At 42.1% G+C, this 26,956-nt stretch overlaps 1 protein-coding gene across 4 annotated transcripts in view; it reads right to left on the reverse strand.

Annotated features, from left to right (window-relative positions):
- LRP1 (LDL receptor protein 1) overlaps positions 1-26,956 on the reverse strand; it is a 1,015,507-nt gene that overhangs the window by 312,329 nt on the left and 676,222 nt on the right. For all 4 annotated transcript variants that reach the window (XM_068367027.1, XM_068367026.1, XM_068367028.1 and 1 more), the window contains 2 exons: positions 22,598-22,800; positions 21,780-21,964 (listed from right to left, as the gene is read on the reverse strand). In XM_068367027.1, the coding sequence (XP_068223128.1) occupies positions 21,780-21,964; positions 22,598-22,800 (388 nt within the window). The remainder of the gene's footprint in view (positions 1-21,779; positions 21,965-22,597; positions 22,801-26,956) is intronic.

Genomic DNA, 26,956 nt, shown 5'->3' on the forward strand with positions numbered 1-26,956 from the left:
ATGAGGTTTACTTAGTTAAATAAGTAAGAGAACTCTGGCCATATTTATTGTCCTAATTGCAGGGCGAAATAAGACGCAATTACACTCTAATAGACATTTATTTCGAATTAATGTCCAAATGGAATAACGAGTGTAACATGTTACGGGAATTATACGTACAACGTATACAGAAAATATTTTTCTCCTTGAGAGGGAAGAAATGATCAGTGCCACTCTGAAATTTGAAAATTTTGATAAAATTTTCTAATTTTCTGTACATGTTGTATATTATCAACACTGTGTACTATGTACACACAGCACAAGTGTTATCTGTATAATTCCACACCTAAGATTTTGAACAGTCTTAGTGTCACCATGGTGACACCCACTTCAAAGGTATCGTACCGGAAGTGTCAACACCTTTTCACCCTAATTGATGGTCCCAATCAATTCACTGTTCATCGCAGCACTAGACGACAGGTTTTAATACACTACCTGCCGCCACCACAAAATGCTTCAACTCGTGCATTTGCTTTGCATAGTGTTTGTAGAACACTCTGGATGACTTCCATCCAGTATATGAGCAAAGACTCTCAAAGTCCATATACAGAAAAAAGTTCAGTGATGAAGCAATTTTTCTCGGATCATGACCTGCGGGTGTACTGCCAGGATCCGCTCTGCGAATGAAGTAGGTGAGTTTCGCCCTCAGTTGTTTTAAGGATAAGTTTGATCCTGAAGTTTCTCCTTTGAAGAGCTGTCCTTCCCTGAAGTCTGAAGTTCTTCGAAGATAGACCTTTAGACACTCTACTGGACACAGAGAGACATCTTCCTTCAGAGGGCAGATTCTCCAGGGACCCCATTTTTTAGTGGGTAGCTCGTTCTTGGCGAGAAAGGTTGAATCTGGAAAGAGATTCAGTTCTCCAACTTCTCTGAACTGATTGAGGCCCTCATTTCCTGATAGGGCTACTATTTCACTAACTCTCACCTGAGACTATAGTGAACAGGAAAATAACCTTTTGGGTTAGATCCTTGAGAGAACAATCTTCATTGTTCACAGATGAAGCATAATGTAGGACCTTGTCCAAGGACCATGAAATGGGCTTCGGAGGAGCTGCAGGCGGAAGTCTAGCGCATGCCTTCGGGATCTTGTTAAGGATTTCATTTGTCAAGTCCACTTGAAAGGAGTACAGTGAACCCTCGCTACTTCGCGGTTCGACCATCGCGGATTCACCACTTCGCGGATTTTTTCCATAACCCATATATATACAGTAACATATATATATATATATATATATATATATATATATATATATATATATATATGTATGCATGTATTTATGTATATATGTATGTATGTATATATGTAGGTATGTATATGTGTATACATATATATATATATATATATATATATATATATATATATATATATATATATATCTAAAGTAGGAAGATGTGATGTAGTTCTAAGGGAATAGTATGGGAAATATGTCTGGGTAATAAGCAAAGCTCTACCTCCAGGTTGTTTCTTCATTATGATCAGAGATAAATGTAAACAAAACATTGGTTGCCATTTTTTAACGTGCTTTTTAGCGTGTTTAGGAAACGCATGATATAAAATTGCCTTTAATATTTGTGCCTGTTTTAGTTTAGGGTACTGTAGTACATGCATTAAGTGTTCTGTACATTAAAGGGTAGTTTGTTAACAGTACTACGTACAAGGGAAGGTTTTAAAAGTCTGAATATACATGTTGAATAAATAGGTAAATATGGTGCCACTACTTCGCGGATTTTCACCTATCGCGGCCGCGTCTGGAACCTATCTACGGCGATAAACGAGGGTTCACTGTATCGCGAAAAATCCATTTTTGGGTGAGATAGCCATGTCGTCCTGATGGAAGGTTCCTATAGGTAGCTTTCTAAGGGATATTTGGCTACAGTGATATTCCCAGAGAATTGACCTTTAGGTCTCCAGAATTTTAACTCCTGGCGCGAATATTCTTAAAATTTCTCTTAAGGATATCGCATAATATCAGGGGACGTATATCTTGATACGACACAGCAATCTTCACCCCGAATAGCGTTTTCGTTTCGAGGGGGAAGAGTGGCGAAAACAGAAGGGGAGCCGTTATCAAAGTTACATTTCCTCCCGTACTATTACGAGTATCCAAGATGGCGCTTATTCCTTGTAGCATTGAGCATGGTACTACAGATATAGTATTTTCAGGAGGGATCCTGCCAAGGCCTTTTCTATAGAAAAGGAGGGCGGGTCCATCAGGACAACATGGCTATCTCACCCAAAAATAGATTTTTTGCTTCGCTCAAAATCCGTTTTTTGGGGTCAGGCCATGTCGTCCTGATGGAAGTTTACCAGAGAATTACTAGAAAGTACTGTATCTGTGGGTTTTAACAGGTGCCTTAACCTTGGGACAAATTTTCCTATGGTCATCCAGACCATTGAGACATAGGATATTGTTAAAGTCATTACCACCAATCATTGACAATGTCAGTGCTTCATGCCCCCTGCAGGGAAGATTCATACTAGACAGTAGGAAAGGGGTCTCAAGGTTTGCATATATCATATGAACGAACATAGCACTAACTATATATACAATAGTCTCACAGTTTGTATATTGCATTGGAACATAGCATCAACTAGATATACAAGAGTCTCACAGTTTGTATATCGTATTGGAACATAGCATCAGCTAGATATACAAGAGTCTCACAGTTTGTATAATGTATTGGAACATAGCAGTAACTAGATATACAAGAGTTCCACTGTTTGTATAACGTGTTGGAGCAAAAGTATCAGCTATTTGTATTGTCCAGACATACAATGATGACGTTTTACTTAGGTGACTAGGTAAGAAAACTCCGGCTATACTTTATTTATATTAATTGTATGGCGAAATAAGACGCAGTTACACATTAATAGGTATTTATTCACAATAAATGACCAAACATAAAGTAACATGAATAATATATGTTAATATATATAAAGAGAAATATACATTAGGCAACATAATACAGAACAAATTTTTTGTCTCCACCTGAAAGGGAAGAAATTATTAGTGCCACAATTGAATTTGAAAATTTAATAAAATTTTCTAATATAGTTTTCTATAATGTTGGATACTACAGTATCAACACTGTAAAGTACACACGGCATGAGTGTTATCTGTATAATTCTCCATCTAAAATAATTTGAACAGTCTTTAGTGTCACCATGGTGACACTCACTTAAAATGTCTTGCACTGTAAGGTGTCAACACTTTTCCCCGGAAATTAATAGTCCCAATCAATTCACTGTTCATCACAGCACTAGACGACAGGTTTTAGTACACTACCTGCCGCCACCACAAAATGCTTCAGCTCATGCACCTGTTTTGCCTAATGTTTATAGAAAACTCTGGATGATTTCCATCCAGTGTAAGGGGCGAAGACGCTCAAAATCCATATACTGAAAAAAGTTCAATGATGAAGCAATTTTCCTGGGATCGTGACCTGCGGGTGTACTATCAGGATCCGCTCTGCGAATAAAGTAGGTGAGCTTTGCCCTCAGTTGTTTTAGGGATAAGTTTGATCTAGAAGTTTCTCCTTTAAAGAGCTGTCCTCCTCTGAAGTCTGAAGTTCTTCGAAGATAGACCTTTAGACATTCTACTGGACACAGAGAGACATCTTCCTTCAGAGGGCAGATTCTCCAGGGACCCCATCTCTTAGTGGGTAGCTCGTTCTTAGTGAGAAAGGGTGGGATCAGGAAAAAACTTCAGTTCTCCGGCTTCTGTGAACTGAATATGGTCCTCGTCTCTGGATATGGCAAGTATTTCACTAACTCTAGCCCCCGAGGCTATAGCGAACAGGAAAATAACTTTTTTAAGTCAGATCCTTAAGAGAGCAATCTTCATTGTTCACTGTTGAAACATATTGTAGGACCTTGTCCAAGGACCATGAAATGGGCTTCGGGGGAGCTGCAGGCCTGAGTCTAGCACATACCTAAGGGAACTTGTTAAAGATTTCGTTCGACAGGTTCACTTGGAAGGCGTATAGTAGAGGTCTAGTCAGAGCTGACTTACACGTAGTTATTGTGTTGGCTGCCAGACCTTGTCTATGAAGGTGGATAAAGAAGGACAGACAAAATTCCATTGAGATTTCTTTCGGTCCTTTTGCTTTGACGAAAGCAACCCACTTTTTCCAAGACGATTCATATTGTCTTCTGGTTGACTTAGACTTGTATTATTCTAAGAAGTCTATGCTGCCTTTCGAGATCCCAAATCTTTACTTAACAGCTAAGGAGAGAAAATCATGAGATGAAGGTTTGGGTTCTCTGTGATGAAGCGAAGACAGTCGACTTCTGTACCTGTTGAGATAGTGCTCGGTCCGGTAGAGGGACCAGCCTCAGCTTCAGTTCCATTGCCAGAGGGAACAAGTTGCTCTTTGGCCACTCAAGAGCCGCCGTTCCCCGAAAGGATCTCAGCCTGTTGAGGACCTTCATTAGGAGACTGGTCGGAGGGAACAGATAAATCCGGTTCCATCTGTTCCAGTCGAGGGTCATGGCGTCCGTTGCCTCCGCTAGAGGGTCCTCGTATGGGGCAACATATCGAGGTAGTTTCTTGTTGTCGCTCATCGCAAAGAGGTCGATCTGCAGTTCTGGGACTTGATGTAAGATGAAGGAGAATGAGTCTGCATCTAGGGACAATTCTGACTCTATCAGCTTGAGCCTGGATAGAGCGTCCGCTGTCACATTGCGGAACCCTTGAAAGTGAACTGCTGATAAATGGCATCTCTTCTTTTCCTCCAGACGGAAGAAGGCCAATATGACTTGGTTGACTTCGGGCGATCTCGAGCCCTGACGATTCAGACATCTCATTATCACTTCGCTGTCCAGGATCAGCCTGATGTGGGCTGATCTGCGAGGGGATAGTTTCTTCAACGTCAAAAGGACTGCCATGGCCTCCAAAATGTTGATGTGAAAGGTCTTGAACAGAGAAGACCAGGTCCCTTGGACTTTCCGTTGATGAGAGTGACCTCCCCATCCTTTCGTCGAGGTATCCGTGTGGATGGTCACTGATGGTAGAGGTGGTTGCAAGGGCACAGTCATCTTTAGGTTCTTGGCCTTCGACCATGACATGAGAAGTGATCGCAGTAAGGTCAGTGTCGGTCTTCTTTGATCTCTTTGAGCGTTTGATGTGTATCTTCTCCAGACTCCCGATGCATCCTTCAGTTGTGCTTTTAGCACTGGATCTGTCACTGCTGCAAACTGGAGAGAGCCCAGTACTCTTTCCTGTTGGCGTCTTGAGATCCTGTCGAATTTCAGTAGTCTCTTGACAGATCCTGCAATCTCTCTCCTCTTCCTTGGAGGAATGGAGAGACGGTGTGACTTCAAGTTCTAATGGATTCCCAGCCACTGAAACTCTTGAGCTGGAGAAAGTCGAGACTTCTTGAAGTTGATCTTGAATCCCAGATGTTCCGGGAACTGGATCACTTTCTTGGATGCTTGCAGACAAGCCATCCTGGATGCTGCCCACACCAGCCAGTCGTCCAGGTACGCTGCTACCTGAATGCCTTGTACGCGTAGTTGTTGAACGGCTGCGTCTGCAAGTTTCGTGAAAATCCTTGGGGCTTTGTTTAGTCCGAAGGGCATGGCTCTGAAGACGTAATTCTTCTTCTGTAGCCTGAATCCTAGGTAGGAGGAGAGGGGGTAGTTGACTGGAATATGCCAATAAGCATCTGCCAGGTCTATCGAGACTGTGTACGCCCCTTTTGGTAACAGTGTCCTTATATGTTGAAGGGTTAACATCCTGAACATGTTGTTTTTGATGAACTTGTTGAGTGGCGATAAGTCCAGAATAACTCTGAGTTTGTCTGAGTCCTTCTTGGGTACACAAAACAGCCTTCCTTGGAATTTGATGGACTTTGCCCTCCTTATTACCCGTTTGCTCAATAGTTCTAGGGTATATTCTTCCAGTACAGGGGTGGTGTTGCAAGAATTGAGGAAATGATGATGGAGCTTTGCTCCAGCTCCATCCAACTCCGTTCTTGATTAAACTGTGGGCCCAAGGATATCCTGAAATTGTTGGAGCCTCCCTCCTACCTAAAGCATCTCATTGCTTCTGTTTTCCAGAAGACTTACCTCCTTGACCGCGTCCTCCCCTACCTCCCTTACCTCGTGAGGGGTGTTTTGAGGACCACCATCTGGAGCCTCTACCTTTGGGACGAAAAGTAGTGGTCTGCCTCTCAAACGCAGGGCTGAATGCTGGTGACTGGGCAACCAGCTGCTGAGGTACCATCTGGTAAGTGGTTTGCGGTTGAGCCACCACTTGGGGCACCACGGTCATGGTGACTGTGGGATGTTGTTGTTTGGCAGGCCGAGAGGGTAGTCTAGGTCTCTTAGACTTCTTCTTAAGCTGGGAACCCTTATCTGGAGAAGACTTCCTTTTGGATGACATGCCCCACTTCTGGAGAAGGTTCCCATTCTCCGTGGCAGCTTTGTCAAATACCTCCTTGACCACTTCATTTGGGAAGAGGTCCTTACCCCAGATATTGGAAGCTATCAGTTTCCTGGGTTCATATTTAACAGTTGCTGTAGCAAATACAAACTCTCTGCATGTCCTCCTGGCTTTAAAAAAGCCGTACAAGTCCTTTACCAAGGTAGCCGTGCATCCTGGCCATGACCACGTTCATATCTGGGGTGCTCTTTAAGCCTGCGCACATCTCCATACAGTTCAGTAGGAATAGAGATGCCGCTAGTCTTTCTTTCGTTTCTTGCTCCCTACGCAAGAGAAAGTCTGACAGCTTTGGGAGATTCTCATTGAACTGACGTCCAGCGATATCTGCCTCCAACTTCCCAACTGAGAAGGTAAGGTGGACTTCTTTCCAGTCCTTATCTTTCATGGGCAGGGCTAACGACAGAGGTCTACTATCCTCCAATATAGGACAAGGTTTGCCTGCCTCTACTGCCTTGACAACAGCTTTAAGAGCCTTCGATGTAAAGGGGAAGGCTATTGAAGCTGGAGCAAGAAAGGTAGAATGCTTCTTGCTGAGGGCAGACACCTTAGAATTTGTGTATCCCATGTTCTTCAGGCTGCTTGACAAAAGAGCCTGTGCCTTGTCATGGTCAAATACTATGAACTCCTTGGGTTCAGTCTCTTCCTTCGACGCTGGTTCCAGTTTCAGCCGAATGAAGCAGTCTGGGAAGGCCCTGAAGCTTGGCCAGAACTGAATGTAATCAATAGGCACGGCTCCTAACTTCTCCGAAATCCAGAGTTTGCCATTGGTGATTGGCATATACTCCGCAGGTCTCCAGGGATTAGTTTCGGAGCAGGGTGGGAGGTCTTGGACTCTGAGTCTCTTGTGAGACCCACGGGAAGCGGAGAGTCGAGCTTCATGGAGCTGCCTTTCAAGTTTCGCTTCCCTAGCTTCGCCTTGCTTGCGAATGCTCTCCATTAGAGCCGTAAAATTGGCCAGTGCCTGTCTCATGTCGTCTGATGGCGGGGCAGAAGATGTTGAGGGTAACGGCTCAGGTGCCGGCACCGATGGAAGGGACTCAACTTCATCATCTTCCTCGGGAGTCAGTGTAGACTCCTCCTCGTGATCTTCCTTGAGAAGATCCTTCTCAGTGTCTGATGACACTTCAGACATCCTTTCCTCTTGGTGGATGTCCATACATTGTAATGCGTCACTGACTTCCGTCTCAACGGCAATCTGGATGCATGGTATTTCAGGTTGTACCTGGGGTATGACAGCTTCAATACCCGCTTTAGGGAACAGCAAGTTGCGCATCCTTTCATTAGGAAGGTAGAGTAGAGTTCTTTTGGAACCCACGTACCCATCTACGCAGCTTTTGTAACGCCGCATCCCTTGACTCCGCTGACTTGGGGTCGTCAAAACCTTCAGTAACCAAGGTCCGGCATATGTTGCAACCTTGGGGGTCCCAGTACCGTAGGGCTTCTTTAGTGGTGGTGCAGTAGGCATGAGCTCTGCACCCTTTGTGGCCACAAAAGTCCTTACTCCTAACGTTGCTGAAGATGACTTCGCACTTCACTCGGTCCTCCTGTAAAGAGAGGAAATTTAAATGAGTATGCAGTTGTTTATCTCACCTGATAAACAAATATGTAAACTGTTACTAATAATATTTTAACCATTATAGCTTAGGATAGTCAAGCTAGAAAGGAACTAGGAAAGACATATACATGTGTTTCCTGTCCAGCCAATTGCTGTGACCTCCCCCAAAATTAAAGCCATAAAGTCTTCCTATTCAGAAAACCCAAGGGAAGGGTTCTAACCCTTAGGGGTAGATAAGTGTAACTTAACACTGACCCTTCTTAAGGTCTTTAATATTGTGGGGTAAATTGTTAACTGATTAGCTATCAGTGTATTGAAAGAAATCTTTTCTTTCAATATATGAATGGTCTCAAAAATAGACTGTGCAAGGATACACAGGCTATGTTGGAAAATAACTACTGTATAATATATACTTTAGTTTTCTGTCTGCAGTATGATCTATACTGCAAATATACTGGCTAGTGTATAATCATATACTGTAGTTCAGCCGGCATGTTGCCGGCTAGGCTAGCACCTGGCGGCACGATCCAGCCGGCGATATCCATCCAGCATATTGCCGGCTAGTTAGTACCTGACAGGACCGCCCCAGCCTGCATGTCGCCGGCTGGGTTATTACCTGGCGATACCGGCCTACCCGGCATATCGCCGGCTGGGTTAGTACCTAGCAGCACCGGCCCAGCCGGCATGTCACCGGCTGGGTTAGTACCTGGCGGCACCAGCCCAGCCAGCATGTCGCCGACTGGGTTAGTACCTGGCGGCACTAGTTGACAGAGAGAGAGAAGGCATGAAGTGAAGGGCTACCTTATTAAATGTTTGTTGACAATAAATACGGGCGTAAGTACTTAATCTTACTGCCTTCCCCCAAAATGAGAGTTCAAATGGAAGGGGAGAATGTATCATTCAAGCTTCCATCCAACCACAAAAACTGTTGCCGGTCACTGCCGGCTCTGGGGATGTGGATGGCAATCCAAGAGTGGACTGAAGAACACTCGACAGTAAAGGGGTCTCCCACCGGCAGCCGTCACAGCCGGCACAACCTTTCCCGGAGCCTTGCGTCCATAAGGGAAAGACTGAGTGACTATACAGCTGCTTTTGTAGGAGGCCGGCCGGCACCACAACCTACCCGGCAAGCGATGAGATTGTAGGACGACGGCCACAGGGTTGCGACGGCTAAGCCATCCCTAAAGGACAGAGAGGGGCAGGGAAAAGGTCCTGTATTAAGTGTGGAAGAAGGCGGCAAGGTTGCCGCCAATACCACACAAGGAAGAAACTCTATTTCCTTATCGGCGCCATCCTAGGCGGCCGAAGAATATCTATTCCTCAGCCTAGGGTCTGCCGAAACAGGATTAGTCTTCTAGACCGCAGGGGAGAAGGTGGCGGCATCATACAACCACTTCAAGTGCAGCCTAGGTAAGCATAGCCTTCTATGCCGGCAGCTGAAAGCCGGCAGGGGAGCGACTACTCACCCTGCTGCTAGGCCACCAGCAAAAGACTGAATACTCTGAGGTTCTGTCGAAAAACCAAAGCCGGCTATCCGCCGGCAAGGTGAGGAGACAGAAAACACTAGTCTAGTCAAGCTGGAGTGTCTACTCTATGACAAGACCGAGATAGGGTCGTTGCCTATGGCAGCACTCAGAGGGAAGGAGGGATTACCCTTAAATCTCCACAGGAGACGAAATATATGCATAAATATATGCATAATTATGTATATTTTTATTAGTATAATTGTGCCTAAATGGCTTCATAATTTATTAATGCTATTACAACTAGGAATGTCGTTCTATATCATGTAGGAAAGTAAACTGAAGTGCGTAGGCTAGGTAGCCTAGCGCGGGGCAAGGTTCGGTTACCTAAATCGCCGAAACGCTAATATATACGATCAACATATTATATAACTTTCCTAGTACAGTAGGGTCCCGAATTATGCGAGAATTTGGTCGATCAATGTGAGGAGACAGAAAACACTAGTCTAGTCAAGCTGGAGTGTCTACTCTATGACAAGACCGAGATAGGGTCGTTGCCTATGGCAGCACTCAGAGGGAAGGAGGGATTACCCTTAAATCTCCACAGGAGACGAGTATCGAGTTATATAACAATTCTAGGAGATATCTATCTCCACATGAATTGATGAAACGATACACGAGGATAAACTGGGAACATGTATGAAAGTATAATAAAGCGCATAGGCTAGGGAGCCTCACGCGAGGCGAGATTTCGATTACCTAAATCACCGAAACTAACATATACGATCGACATAAGGAAGAGGAAATATATGCATAATTATGTATATTTTTATTAGTATGATTGTGCCTAAATGGCTTCATAATTTATTAATGCTATTACAACTAGGAATGTCGTTCTATATCATGTAGGAAAGTAAACTGAAGTGCGTAGGCTAGGTAGCCTAGCGCGGGGCAAGGTTCGGTTACCTAAATCGCCGAAACGCTAATATATACGATCGACATATTATATAACTTTCCTAGTACAGTAGGGTCCCGAATTATGGAATTTGGTCGATCAATGACCTCGTATCAATGGAAAATCGCATATTTCGAAACACAACTAACAGAAATAATTCCATTGGGGCCATGGCAACCAGCAACTTGCCTATTCAAACGTGTTTACAACCCATTTCAAATACTTTCTACATACTATACTATATTTTTTTATAATATCAAATTGTTCTTGTAAATAAATCAAACATTTAATATACTTTAAAGTTCTAATAACTTGAAAAAAGGTTTAAATTATAACCAGGATGGTTATAACACGACCCAAAATACAGACAAATTTTAATGTTTGTCATATCTATTGTATAAGACAACTAGTGAATAGCAAAACCATCACTCTATAGACTAGCTTTTGTTGAATCATTGAAAATCCAGAATTATCAAAATAAAGGCGATTTTATATCATGCGTTTCCTAAAAACGCCAAAAAGCAAAATAAAAAATGACAACCAATGCTTTGTTTACGTATATCTCTGATAATAACGAAGAAAAATACGCATTTACACGTGTATAGGTTAGTTTTTGCATAGACAGCAATCTTACCAAGTATTGATTATATGTTGATTTTGTTATTACCAATGTTCTACTTAAATTTTCTTAGAACTTCCAAATAAATAAAATGAATGCCATTTATATAAGGTTTTTCTTTATGACGCCGCCTGAAACGGAAACCTTCCATTAGTTTACTGTATGCTCCATCTTCGATCATAATAAACACACGAAGGCATTAAACACGCAGGATCAAAGTGATAAATAATGATATCAAAAGCTTTTGGTAAATATGTTTATTACAAATATTATTTACTGTATCTATATAAATTCCTACATGCGTAGCAAAGCAGGAAAACTTTTTTTTTTTTTTTTTGCGTGTAATAAACAATAAGAAACTGCTGCTAATGAAAGAATGACAATTTACGATAATTCTAAACTGTTATGAAAGATAATTGTCCATTTCATATCCAAAATCCTTTTCCTAACTTCAGTTATAAGTCAACTTGTACCCACCTCAATTATGTAACTGTCAGAAAAAAAAGTAAAAGAAGAAGAAAGTACTAGGCCGTGTTTTAAAGTCATCGAACAATTAAGTTACCGCTATAACGTTCGATGTGACAGAGATGGTGCGAGTTTGGAGAAAGTAAGGAAAATTGAATCATGATTGATTTTTAATATAATTACCTGTAATACTTTGTGAAGCCACAAAGATTTCATTTGTGTGTGAGAGAGAGAGAGAGAGAGAGAGAGAGAGAGAGAGAGAGAGAGAGAGAGAGAGAGAGAGAGAGAGAGAGAGAGTGTGTTTTAAAAGTACCAAACAAAAAATATGATAGATTAAAACACATTGGTGCTTATGTAATATTAACTAACTGTATAGATGGTTTGAATAAGTTAAGAAATGGTATAAACAATACTTTGTTCCTGTATTCGTAGCGCATATTCATGAGAGCGGCAGCTAGACATCAGCTGATCTGATCACAGCCAAAAGTTAAATAAAAAGAAGTCAGCAATACTCGATTTTTAAAACACCCGAAATTCAAAAACAAATGCACATGTTTTCTTAAAGCGCAATTAACTATTTAAAGAGTAGCAATTTTCTAGAATAAAATAATGTTCCCTAAAGAATTGTGGTTTGAAGACGAAATTGGATACCGTATTTTAAGCTATGATTGAAATGGATGTATACACGGTATAATTTTTTCGTTTTGTATTTAATTGACACTAAGAAAGCCGATTTTGGTTTCTTCATCTATTTGTAAGTATTGTATAACACAAGAAAGAGAGAGAGAGAGAGAGAGAGAGAGAGAGAGAGAGAGAGAGAGAGAGAGAGATCAGCTGTTGTAATCGAATGCTATGTTTTTGTTTCGTGTACCTCCTGAAGTGAGGAATTGATCGCCACAACTAACAATAGTCATGTTAATTTCATTCTTAAACTCAGGTTGCCATATGTGAACTAAGGTCTTATTTCTTACAGAGAGAGAGAGAGAGATTTTTATAATTATCCCGTGTACTCTTCAAAACTAATCTTTGCAAATCAAATGTATACTGTTTAAAATATGACAAAATATTGCAGACTCGTTACCGAAGTTTAGGCTATTCACTGCCGATAAACGAACCCAGTCTACTCGTGAAAACCTTGAACGCCCGAAGGGAAAAATAAAGCTTTTATATATACTGTACTAAACAAAATTAATGTTTTAACATACCATCATTTACACTACCATTAAAATTATCGAAAGGTTGGAGAAAGATAAAGATTGCCGACAACGTAACCACAATTCTGTTTACATTTTGTCAGCTGGACTCGCACAGTTAACAGTTGATTTCATTGTTGATGTGGAATTTTATCCTTAAATAGGCTATTTATTATGAAATTATGTTAATAAGATGTAATATTAATATTGTTTTGTAACATTTATTATAGATCACCGTATTTAGGGCTACCAATATACTTAAAAAGACAATAGATTTGATAAATTTTGTAGTGCTTGACTAGCAGACTTTGAACAGCTTCGCAGATACAGGAAATTTATTTTTGAAAAATAGCTATCGCATAAAAGGGGAATCGTTAATTCGAACACGCATAATTCGGGACCGTACTGCATAATCTTGTTTAAATAGTTTTCATGATTTAATCATGCTATTACAACCGGGAGTGTAGTTCTGCTAACTATATAACACATGCGTCATGAACGACTCTGACTCTATCGGCTTGAGCCTGGATAGAGCGTCCGCTGTCACATTGCGGAACCCTTGTAGGTGAACTGCTGATAAGTGCCATCTCTCTAAACAAAGGATGGCTAATATCACATGGTTGATATGGGACAATCTCGAGCCTTGTCGGTTCAGACATCTCATTATCACTTCGCTGTCCTAGATCAGTCTGATGTGGACTGATCTGCGAGGGGAGAGTTTTCCAAACTTCAAGAGGACTGCCATGGCTTCCAAAATATTGTTGTGAAAGGCCTTGAACAGAGATAACCAAGTACCTTGGACTTTCCTTTGATGGGAGAGAACTCCCCATCCTTCCGTCGAGGCATCTGTGTGGATGGTCACCGACGGTAGAGGTGGTTGCAAGGGCTCGGTCCTCGTTAGGCTCTTGGTCTCCGACCACGGCTTGAAAAGTGATCGTAGTAAGGCCGGCATTGGTCATTTTAGATCTCTTCGAGTTTTTGATGTGTATCTTCTCGAGACTCCTGACGCATCTTTCAGCTGTGCTCCTAGCACTGGGTCTGTTACTGCTGCGAACTGGAGAGAGCCCAGTACTCTTTCCTGTTGGCGTCTTGAGATCCTGTCGGATTTCAGTAGTCTCTTGACAGACCCTGCGATCTCCCTCCTCATCCCTGAGGGAATGGAGAGGCGGCGAGACCTTAGGTTCCAATGGATTTCCAGCCAATGAAACCCTTGAGCTGGAGAGAGTCGAGACTTTTTGAAGCCGATCTTGCATCCCGGATGTCCCAGGAACTGGATCACTTCTTTGGATGCTTGCAGATGGGCCCTTTCGGATGCTGCCCACACCAGCTAGTCGTCCAGGTAGGCTGCTACCTGAAAGTCTTCTAGGCGTAGTTGTTGCACGACTGCATCTGCAAGTTTCGTGAAGATCCTTGGGGCTGTATTTAGTCCAAAGGGTATGGTTCTGAGAACATACTTCATCTTCTGTCACTTGAATCCTAGGTAGGAGGAGAGGGGGCGACTGACTAGAATGTGCCAATAGGCATCTGCCATGTCTATCGAGACTGTGAACACCCCTTTGGGTAACAGGGTCCTTATGTGTTGAAGTATTAACATCCTGAACTTGCTGTTTTCTATGAACTTGTTGAATGGCGACAAATCCAGAATGACTCTTGAGTTTGTCTGAGTCTTTCTTGGGAACACAAAACAGCCTTCCCTGGAATTCGATGGACTTTGCTTTCCTTATAACCCATTTGTTCAAGAGCTCTGGGGTATATTCTTCTAATGAGGGGGTGGAGTGTTGGAGGAATTGAGGAAATGATGGTGGAGACTTGTTCCGTTTCCATCCTAGTCCAATCTTGATTAGGCCGTGGACCCAAGGATCGTAGGTCCAACAATCCTGAAAATGTTGGAGCCTCCCTCCTACCGGATGCATCTCCTTGCTTTGATTGTCCGGAGGGTTTACCTCCTCGACCGCGTCTTCCCCTACCTCTTGAGGGATGTCTAGAGGAGCCCCGTCTGGATTCTTTACCTTTCGGCTGAAAGGTAGTGGTTTGCCTCTCAAACCCAGGGTTGAATGCTGGCAACCAGCTGTTGAGGCACCACTTGGAAGGTAGTCTGTGTTTGAACCACCACTTGGGGCACCGCAGTCATGGTGACTGTGGGATGTTGTTGAGCCGGCTGAGAGTGAAGTCTAGGCTTCTTTGTCTTCCCTTTAGGTTGGGGACCTGCATCCGGGGAAGACTTCCCCTTTGAGGAGATGCCCCACTTCTGGAGAAGGTTCCCATTCTCCGTGGCGGCTTTCTCAACTACCTCTTTGACTACTTCGTTCAGGAAGAGGTCTTTACCCCAGAAGTTAGAAGATACCAGCTTCCTGGGTTTGTGTTTCACTGTTGCAGCAGCAAACACGAACTCTCTACAGGCTCTCCTACCCTTCATGAAAGCATATAGGTCCTTTACTAGGGTGGCCATATGCATTTTGGCCAAGACCATGAGCATGTCTGGGGTACTTCTTTGGCCTGCACACATCTCTATGCAGTTTTGTAGGGATAAGAATGCAGCAAGTCTCTCTTTCGTCTCTTGTTCCTTGCGCAAGAGAAAGTCAGAAAGTTTAGGGAGATTCTCGCTAAACTGTCGTCCAGCGATGTCTGCGTCCAGTTTCCTTACTGAGAAGGTTAGGTGGACTTCCTTCCATTCCTTCTCATCAATGGGCAAGGCTAACAACAGAGGCCTGCTCTCCTCTAGTGCAGGGCATGGTTTGCCTGCCTCCACTGCCTTGGCGACAGTTTTAAATGCCTTCGAGGTAAAGGGGAAGGCTATTGAAGCAGGAGCAAGAAAGGTAGGGTGTTTCTTGCTCAAGGCGGACACTTTCAAATTTGAATAGCCCGCCTTTTTTAGGCTACTCAACAAGAGAGCCTGTGCCTTATCGTGGTCGAAAACCATGACCTCCTTCGGTTCCGTCTCCTCTTTTGACATTGGTTCATGCTTCAGTCGAATGAAGCAATCAGGGTAAGCGTTAAAGCTTGGCCAAAACTGGATGTCGTCTAAGGGGACGGCTCCCATCTTCTCCGAGATGTAGAGTTTGCCATTAGTAATCGGCATAAACTCCGCATACCTCCAGGGATTGGTTTTGGAGCAGGTTGGGAGGTTTTGGACTCGGGGTTGCTTGTATGACCCTCGGGAGGCGGTAAGTGGAGCTTCAGGGAGCTCTCTCTCAAGTCTCGCTTCCCTTGCTTCGCCTTGCTTGCGAATGTTCTCCATTAAGGCCGTAAGATGGGCCAGTGCCTGGCTCATGTTGTCCAATGGAGGGGTAGAAGCTGAAGATGTCGAGGGTAACGGCTCCGGTGCCGGCACAGACGGAAGGAACTACGACTCGACATCATCATCATCTTCCGGAGGTAGAGTAGACTCCTCCTCAGGATCATCCCTTAGTAGATCCTTTTCAGTGTCCGTAGACACTTCCAATATCCTTTCTTCCTGGTGGATGTCCATGCTTTGCAACGCCTCACTGACATCCGTCTCGATGGCAATCTGGACGCAGGGAGGTCCGGGTCGTGCTTGGGGCACTTCAATTTCACTACCCGCTTTCGGGAACAGCAAGCTACGCATCCTATCGGTTAGGTATGGTCCCAGAGAGTTCTTTTGGAACCCTCGTACCCACTTGCGCAGATTTTCTCGTGTCGCATCCCTCGACTCCGTTGACTTGGGGTCGTTGAAACCTTCGGTCACCCAGGTCCGACAGATATTGCAGACTTGGGGGTCCTAGTACTGCAGGGTTTCGGTAATCATGGTGCAGGGGGCTTGAGACCTGCACGCTTTGTGACTGTAGAAGTTCCTACTCACATGGTTGTAGAAAATCGCATCGCATTACATCTGGGGTTCCTCCAGTAAAGAAAGGAAAATTAAATGAGTATGCGGTTGTTTATCACACATGATAAACAGATTATGCAAAATATTAATAATAATATTTTAACCATTATAGCTTAGGATAGTAAGCTAGAAAGAAATTAGGAAAGACACATACTTGTGTATCCTTTCCAGTCAATTGCTATGACCTCCCCTCAATATTAAGGTTATAGAGTTTCCTTGATCAGAGCAAACTCAAAAGAGAAGAGTTCTAACCTCTAGGGATAGAAAAGTGTATACTACTACTGACCCTTCTTAAATTATTTAATATTGTGAGCTAAGTTATTAACTGATTTCTAATCAGAGTATTGAAGGAATTCTATTATTTCAATATAGGATTGGTCTCAGCAATAGACTGTGCAAGGATACACAAGGTATGTTGGAAAATAACCACTGTATAATATCTACTATAGTTTTCTGTCTGCAGTATATACCATACTGCAAATATACTGGCTACTGTATAATCATATACTATAGTTCAGCCGGCATGTTGCTGGCTAGGCTAGCACCAGGCGACACGGTCCGGCCGGGACGTTGCCGGCTGGGTAGTACCTGGCGGCACCGGTCCAGCCAGCATGTCGCCGGCTTGGTTAGTACCTGGCGGCACTAGCTGACAGAGAGAGAGAAAGCATGGAGTGAAGGGCTGCCTTATTAAAATGTATATTTACAATAAATAAGGGTGTAGGTATATAACCTTACTGCCTTCCTCTAGAATGAGGGTTCAAATGGAAGGGGAGAATGCATCATTCAAGCTTCCATCCAGCCACAAGATCCGTTGCCGACATTGCCGGTTTCAGGAATGTGGATGGCAGTCCAAGAGAGGACTGAAGAACACTCAGCAGTGGAGGGGTCTCCCACCAGCAGCCGTCACAACCTTTCCCGGAGCCTATGTCCATAAGGGAAAGACTGAGTGACTATACAGCTGCTTATGTAGGACCCCGGCCGGCACCACAATCTACCCGGCAAGTGGTGAGATTGCAGGACAGCAGCCACAGGATTGCGATAGCTAAGCCATCGCTAAAGGACAAAGAGGGGAGGGAAAAGGGTCCTGTATCAAGTGTAGAAGGAGGTGGCAGGATTGCCGCCACTTCCACACAAGAGTGAAACATTGTTTCAGTATCGGCGCCATCCGAGGCGGCAAAAGAATATCTATTCTTCAGCCTAGGGTCTGCCGAAACAGGACTAGTCTTCTAGACTGCAGGGGAGAAGGTGGCGGCATCATACTACCACATCAAGTGCGGCCTAGGGAGGCTTAACCTCCTATGCCGGCAGCACTTATCCGGCAGGGGAGTGACTACTCACCCTGCCGCTCGGCCACCAGCAGAAAAACTGAATACTCTGAGGTTCTGTTGAAAACCCAAGCCGGCATACTCGCCGGTAAGGGTGGGAGACAGAAAACACTAGCCTAGTCAAGTCTGAGTGAACTACTCTATGGCAAGACCAAGATAGGGTTGTCGCCTATGGCGGCACTCAGAGGGAAGAAGGGATTACCCTTAAATCTCCACAGGAGACGAGTATCGAGTTATATAAATAATTCTAGGAGATATACTATCTCCAGTTGAATTGATAAAACGATACATGAGGGTAACCGGGGATAATGAAAGTATACTAAAGCGCGTAGGCTAGGTAGCCTAGCGAAGGGCGAGATCTCGGTTACCTAAATCACCGAAACTCTAACGTATAAGATCGACATAAGGAAGAGGAAATTTGTATGCATAAAATATCTTTACTAGTATAATTGTGCCTAAATAGCTTTCATAATTTACTAATGCTATTACCACTGGGAATGTCATTCTGCTAACTAAATAACACATGCATAACGAACGACAGCGCCTATGGCGCCTCCAGTGACTGGCCAAGCTCCAAAACACATAAAGCTAATTTCACTGTGAAGCAGGAGCCAAAAATTATACACTGTAAAGATAAAATACTCAACTTTCCAGAGGCACAAGCAGCTGGAGATTGCATATTAAATCCTGTCAATAACGATCAAAAACGTTAGATAACAGGGAAAATCACCGTGCGCAATCGCTACTAAAATAGGAATGAGCGCCATCTTGGATACTCGTAATAGTAAGGGAGGAAGGGTAACCTTGATAACAGCTCCCCTTCTATTTTCACCACTCTTTGCCCTCAAAACGAAAACGCTATTGGGGGTGAAGATTGCTATGTGTCGTATCAAGATATACGTCCCCTGATATTATGCGATATCCTTAAGTGAAATTTTAAGGATATTCGAGCCAGGAGTTAGAATTCTGGAGACCTAAAGGTTAATTCTCTGGGAATATCACTGTAGCCAAATATTCTTTAGTAAGCTACCAATAGGAACCTTCCATCACGACGACATGGCTTGAGCCCAAAAAAGTATTCACAATTTAAAGTAGAAATATTGACACATTACTTGCACTTTACATTTGAGGAAAGTCGTGGTTGGTGTGAGGTGACAAGAGAGGAGGAGGAGGAGGTTACTGTTTGGAGGGAGAATCTACCTTCACAAGAACTTTATAAGGAGTTTGTTCTCTTGAATAACTTTCTCTATTACTAACTGAATCCCTTAATTTGCGCTTTCTGGACACGTCGTCTTTTCTAACCCTCTTACATTCAGTTTTGACAAGGAATCTATCTGGTGACAACAGCTTCTTTCTTTCCTTTAAAAGGGTATGAAAATATGACATAGCATTGTTGGTATACAAATTTACTACTATTCCTGCCGAAGCCTTATCTGGAAGATATGTTTCAGCAAAATCTTGTCAAGGGTTTACCCCATTTTGAACATCTCTCTAATTTAACTTGAAGCTTGAAGTTTGTCACTATGTCTCTCCTCCTCCCCCACAGTTGAAATCTCCTCCCCATTTCCTTGATACCCTACATTATGCAGCTCCAATGCCATTGTCTTTTTATTGATAATGTTTTCAGTAATTGTATCACTAAAGGCTTCTCATCAGTCTAGACAAGCAGAAACCTTTCAACATTAAGAACATGTTGCCGTTGATTCATCAAAGTCAGCACTGGTTTTGCATTGCCATATGATTTGATATCTTCTTTATTGTTCAGAGTTGTGATGGTGGATGATGTACCCTGAATGTAAAGTTTTGGTAGGTCGGCCGCACGCATACCTAGTTCAGGCTTCGCAATAATTTCACTTCTCCCGTAATACTGCATTTTCCTTATTCTTACCATCTCTCTTAATGATCCGGGAGATCTATTATCACAATAATGTTAACCCTTCAATTCAGTACAAAATGTCTTTACGATAAACAACAGCAACCACAGCGGTCATAACTGTACGAAACACAATTCCAAAGATGTGCTGCTCAGAGTGTGGAAGAGTTAGGCTCTGAGCAAGGGCCGAGGTGCTACAAGCTCGTGCACAAAAAAACGGGGTAAAAAGCCTGTGAATACTCCAGGGCTGGCATATAAGTACTGAGTGACTGATTTCTGTGCATCGTATGTTAATCTTGTTAGTTCTTGTCCACAAATTATGTGCACACAGAAAAAATCTTTTGCTGCATACAAGTCCTGGTACAATGCTAGTAAACTAATTTGAATTTTTATGCTTGCATACTGATTTTCTAGTACAGTATTCAAAGTTACTCGTAAACTGAGTTAATACTGTAATAAAATTACTTATTTCTATACTTACTTGATACAGTATTCATATTGCTTCTCTCTCTAAGCTGGTTAAATGTCAATGTGTACCATTAAACTAAAAAATTTCTTGTAATCTTTCCTTGTAATTTCCCATTCTCAAGTGCAGTACTGTATTGGGATCAAATGGCAGTGTATGGCAATATGTGTACTACTGTGTGAGCAGATCATATCCCTTTGTTTTTCAGTCTGTGTGTGTGTGTTTGTGTGGGTCAGAATTTTATCTATATCTTAAAAATTATACATTATAGAATACTTCTTGTGTTACAGGAAACAAGTGGATATTTTCATTACATTCCTGTACTACATAAAGTCCATTATTACTGACAAGTAGTTTGATATCACTTGAAGGCTATTTATTGTGGAATTACATAATACCATAGCCGCTTCCATGGACATGAATTTTTTTTTACACAAAATCAGTGCTTTACCATTATTTTGGAGAAAATTATATAAAAAAAATCTGAAAAATTATTCTAAAATCACTTCACAATAAATGGAAATTTTTTTGGGGTTGTTTAGAGTAAAATACAATGGAAAATAAAGCAAACTTTTAACAAATTTATTCTGTGATAAGCAATAAAAGAAATAAACATGGAAATGTAGGATATTATAGAGTAAGGGAGCAAGTATATCTAATGGTGACAAATCTCGTATACAGCTTGCGTAGCGGATCCAGAGCCTCGTAATCAAGGAGTTAACTAGCCTAGTATTCTCTCGATTTCCTTCTGAACTAAACATTAATTTTCTTTAAATTTTTGAAGTAGGAATGTGGTTTTTTTTATTATCTGATCACTCTTAAGAAAAGGAACTGTAAGAGAACTGCATACTTCAAAACAATTAAAAAAAAAAAAACAGTCCTGGGCCTGGCCCATCTTCACAAAGTACTTGAACCATTAACACCAGCAATCATTGTAATTAAAAAGAAGAAATTTCCCATTGAAATGTATAAAAATCCTAAATCACAAAAAAAAACAATCTGAATCACAGGTAAAATAATGTCTTAAATACGCAAATGCAACAAGAGAACAGAAAAAACAAAAGAATTATGGCATACCAATGCCCATTTAGTTGTCATAACTGACAAAGTAACTCAACACTTGACTGGAGAAGGAAGAATTCTTTTGCCAGGTAATGAAATGGGAATTTTTTTAATTTAAACAGCTTCGAGAGTGAGAAGCACTATGGACATCAGGGGAGTTTCACAGATACAATGTGCCCTCATCACTTCCAGTCCCAACAAACATTCTTGTTTAGTCTCTCATATTAAAAGACTTTTATCATAAAAGAATGGCACCATGCAAATCCTTACCAGGGTATTATTCATTAAATAAATTCTATATTTATATACTATCTATTTTTGGTCCATCCTCAACTAATGTATTAGGATCAGTTTACTGGAAAAATAATTCATATTATGAGAATATTTTTTAAGGTTAAGTAAGGTTAAGGCTTGGTAGCACAATGAGGCGGCCAATGAAAGAAAAAATTTCACAAAGTACGCTTAGCTTACCCATTGTAAGGATCAAGAACAATTGCACGAGGATCTTGTAATCCTTTATTAATGAGAACTTTTCGGTATTGACCATCCAGTTTTGAGACTTCAATGGTATCTTTTCCTTTATCACACCAATAGAGATTCCGGCCAACCCAGTCCAGGGCTATGCCATCAGGGCTTTGCACTGCAGAGTGCAGTACCTGCAAAATAGAGTAAAGCTTTTACAGCTGAACATCAAATGATTCAACATGAATAGTAAATACTGTATAGTGATAGGAAATGCAAAGAATAGCCAATATACAAAAAGTCTAGAAAAATCCTCCTTAAAGAATGTATGCTTAAATATTTCCCTCATATGAAGGTTCTACATACAGTAATCACTTAGCTATCATGGGTGTTCTGTTCCATAAGCCCCGTAATAGTAGGAAAAACATAAAAAAAAGAAATCTATGATAATTTTTTTCATTTTTTTTTATAATTTACTTTTGTTTGATGATCTTTATAAATTTGAGCTTTAATAAGCCCAAAAATTACTATTTCAAGCTTTTATAAGCCCAAAAATTTCTGTTTTTAACAAAAGATCATTGAAATTATTTAATTCTAAAGAAATTTAGGATTTGTGACACAAAAGGGAATGAATGAAATATAAATCCTATAAAATATATAGCAATAAATTATAGGCATAAACAGATGAAAATTAAGAATTTATGTGTTTGGTGATTTTCAGAGGGCATAGGAGATAAAAATGCTAATCTTATAACATATAGCAAATGAACTCAAAAAGCAATACATTAGATGATATGCAAACATGACATTTCTTACAATCATCCTACCTTTGGTTGGCTGTCATTACACATTTTCTTCACGGAGGAGGAAAGATGAGTAACATCTGACCAATATATACAATTTTCTTCATAGTCATAGTCCAGTCCAACAGCATTAGTGAGATTAGCCACCAATAGAGTGTTATTCTTCCCATCAATTCCAATTTGTCGAATAAAGTAACGATTGGAAAAGATAAGTTTTGGTTTTGCAGCTGAAAAAGTAGAAAAAAAATATTTTAGTTTTTTTTATATGGTACGATAACCTTCATAACTAAGTCCTAAAATATCATAAAATTGTCTAAATGCAGTTATATTGAAGATTTAAAACCCAAAAACTCATACAAAGATCTAACCTAATAAATCAATATCGTTTAGATAGAATATATCATAAAAAAAAATATTAAATAATAAACAGAAAGAGTAAAAGTAGGTAAATAGACAAACATCCTCCAAGTTCTGCCAATTGCAGACTTCTATAATTAACATTATAAAGGTTAAAGATATCTGGTTTCAGTTTCATCAGAATAGATGATCACCAGAATGTCAGCCAGGCAAGCACTATCCCCCACTGTGGTGCCCAACTACAGCAGTGGCCTCCCCAGTAAACAGCTTACACTCATGGTCCCGGGCGGGGATCGATCTCCTACCATACGAATGCTAGGCAAACATGTTACCACTGTACTAGCTCAGTATTTACAATAATTCTGATGGCAATGATTATATGTGAGAAAAATAAGCAGTGGGTATTTAATCCATGAAACAGATGCAGCAGAATTGACTATAGAGAATGTGCTTGAGTGAAATTTTCAAAGCAACCCTGGGTACTTGAAAACCCGTAAGGCACCCTGGGAAACTTGAAAACATATACTGTAACCTATTTTCTTGATTGTAAATTTTATTACAGTACCAGCTCTAAATGACAAGTTTTACTAAGAAAGTCAAATTGTGCATGGAAACATAAAAAAGGCTTAAAAGTCAAAAAAGGCTTAAAAGTCAAAAAATGTGAATAGTAAATTATGTTGAAAAAACTCTGAAAAGGTTAAACATAATTGGAAGTGAAAGGGTTGGATAAAGATAAAAAATATAAATTCAGCAATAACATATCCCCGCTCAGTAGCTGTATACGAAATCTGCGACTATCGGATATATTTTTTTTTTAAACCGGTAATTGGATGTTTAATTTGTATATTTGCGTATTTATTTTGTTACTGCTAACTGATTATGTAATAGTTCCACGATAGATAGCCTTCAAAATATATAAAAATGTTATTTTCATTAGTAAAATAAATTTTTGAATATACTTACCCGATAATCATGTAGCTGTCAACTCTGTTGCCGACAGAAATCTACGGTCGGGATACGCCAGCGATCGCTATACAGGTGGGGGTGAACACCACAGCGCCATCTGTGGTCAGGTACTCCAGTACTTCTTGTCAACACCACCTCAATTTTTTCCTCGGTCCACTGGTTCTCTATGGGGAGGAAGGGTGGGTCAATTAAATCATGATTATCGGGTAAGTATATTCAAAAATTTATTTTACTAATGAAAATAACATTTTTCAATATTAATCTTACCCGATAATCATGTAGCTGATTCACACCCAGGGTGGTGGGTGGAGACCAGCATACATGTTAACAAAGAAGCTAAGTATCCCGTATTTTATTTTATTAGTTATTCAAAAATAACATAAAATAAATAAGTACCTGGTAAGAAAGACGACTTGAACCATTACTCTGCCTTTATTAAGTACGTCTTTCTTACTGAGCGTAGCGGTCCTCTTAGGATGCTGAACGACTCTTAGGTGCTGAAGTATAAAGGGCTGCAACCCATACTAAAGGACCTCATCACAACCTTTAACCTCGGCGCTTCTCAAGAAAGAATTGACCACCCGCCAAATCAACAAGGATGTGGAAGGCTTCTTAGCCGACCGTACAACCCATAAAAAGTATTCAAGAGAAAGGTTAAAAAGGTTATGGGATTATGGGAATGTAGTGGCTGAGCCCCCGCCTACTACTGCATTCGTTGCTACGAATGGTCCCAGGGTGTAGCAGTTCTCGTAAAGAGACTGGACATCTTTGAGATAGAATGATGCGAACACTGACTTGCTTCTCCAATAGGTTGCATCCATAACACTCTGCAGAGAACGGTTCTGTTTGAGGGCCACTGAAGTAGCCACAGCTCTCACTTCATGTGTCCTTACCTTCAGCAAAGCAAGGTCTTCTTCCTTCAGATGAGAATGTGCTTCCCTAATCAGGAGCCTGAATAGGTAAGAAACTGAGTTCTTAGACCTTGGAAGAGAAGGCTTCTTGATAGCACACCATAAGGCTTCTGATTGTCCTCGTAAAGGTTATGACCTTTTTAGATAGTACCTAAGAGCTCTAACTGGGCAAAGTACTCTCTCCAGTTCGTCCCCCACCAAGTTGGACAGGCTTGGGATCTCGAACGACTTAGGCCAAGGACGTGAAGGAAGCTCGTTTTAGCAAAAAACCGAGCTGCAAGGAACATGTAGCCGTTTCAGATGTGAAAACTATGTTCCTGCTGAAGGCGTGGATCTCACTTACTCTTTTAGCTGTTGTCAAGCACACGAGGAAAAGAGTTTTTAATGTGAGGTCCTTAAAAGAGGCTGATTGGAGAGGTTCAAATCTTGATGACATAAGGAACCTTAGGACCACGTCTAGATTCCAGCCTGGAGTGGACAACCGACGTTCCTTTGAGGTCTTAAAAGACCTAAGGAGGTCCTGTAGATCTTTGTTGGTGGAAAGATCCAAGCCTCTGTGGCGGAAAACCGCTGCCAACATACTTCTGTAACCCTTAATCGTAGGAGCTGAAAGGGATCTTACGTTCCTTAGATGTAAAAGGAAGTCAGCAATCTGGGTTACAGTGGTACTGGATGAGGAAACTGCATTGGCCTTGTACCAGCTTCGGAAGACTTCCCCTTTAGACTGATAGACTCTGAGAGTGGATATCCTCCTTGCTCTGGCAATCGCTCTGGCTGCCTCCTTCGAAAAGCCCCTAGCTCTTGAGAGTCTTTCGAAAGTCTGAAGGCAGTCAGACGAAGAGCGTGGAGGTTTGGATGTACCTTCTTACGTGAGGTAGACGTAGAAGGTCCACTCCTAGAGGAAGAGTCCTGGGAATGTCGACCAGCCATTGCAGTACCTCTATGAACCATTCTCTCGCGGGCCAGAGCGGAGCCAACCAACGTCAGCCGTGTCCCTTTGCGAGAGGCGAACTTCTGAAGTACCCTGTTGACAATCTTGAACGGCGGGAATGCATACAGGTCGAGATGGGACCAATCCAGCAGAAAAGCATCCACGTGAACTGCTGCTGGGTCTGGAATCGGAGAACAATACAACGGGAGCCTCTAGGTTATCGAGGTAGCGAACAGATCTATGGTTGGCTGACCCCACAGGGCCCAAAGTCTGCTGCAAACATTCTTGTGAAGGGTCCACTCTGTGGGGATGACCTGACCCTTCCGGCTAAGGCGATCTGCCATGACATTCATATCGCCCTGAATGAACCTCGTTACCAGCGTGAGCTTTCGATCTTTTAACCAGATGAGGAGGTCCCTTGCGATCTAGAACAACTTCCACGAATGAGTCCCTCCCTGCTTGGAGATGTAAGCCAAGGCTGTGGTGTTGTCAGAGTCCACCTCCACCACCTTGTTAAGCTGGAGGGACTTGAAGTTTATCAAGGCCAGATGAACCGCCAACAGCTCCTTGCAATAGATGTGAAGTGTCCTTAGCTCCTGATTCCATGTTCCCGAGCATTCCTGTCCGTCCAAAGTCGCACCCCAGCCCGTGTCTGATGCGTCAGAGAAGAGACGGCGGTCGGGTTTCTGAGCAGCCAAAGGTAGACTTCCTTGAAAAGAAAGCTGTTCTTTCACCACGTGAGAGTAGACCTCCTCTCTTCGGAAACAGGAACTGAGATCGTCTCTAGCGTCATGTCCTTTATCCAGTGAGCCGCTAGATGATACTGAAGGGGGGGAGGTGGGGTCTCCCTAACTCGATGAACAGGGCCAGCGATGAAAGTGTCCCTGTTAGACTCATCCACTACCTGACTGAGCATCGGTTCCTTCTCAGCATGCTCTGGATGCAATCTAGGGCTTAGTATATCTTTGGGGCCGACGGAAAAGCCCGAAAAGCTCGACTCTGAAGATCCATACCCAGGTAGACAATGGTCTGGGATGGGACGAGCTGGGACTCCTCAAAATTGACCAGGAGGCCCAGTTCCTTGGTCAGATCCATAGTCCATCTGAGAATCTCCAGACAGCGACGACTTGTGGGAGCTCTTAAAAGCTAGTCGTCTGACGGAGCCGGACACAAGATCATGGTACTGCTGCACAGTCTGTGAACTGTCAACCATGGGGA

This window comes from Palaemon carinicauda, chromosome 44, assembly GCF_036898095.1.
Source record: "Palaemon carinicauda isolate YSFRI2023 chromosome 44, ASM3689809v2, whole genome shotgun sequence".
NCBI lineage: Eukaryota > Metazoa > Arthropoda > Malacostraca > Decapoda > Palaemonidae > Palaemon > Palaemon carinicauda.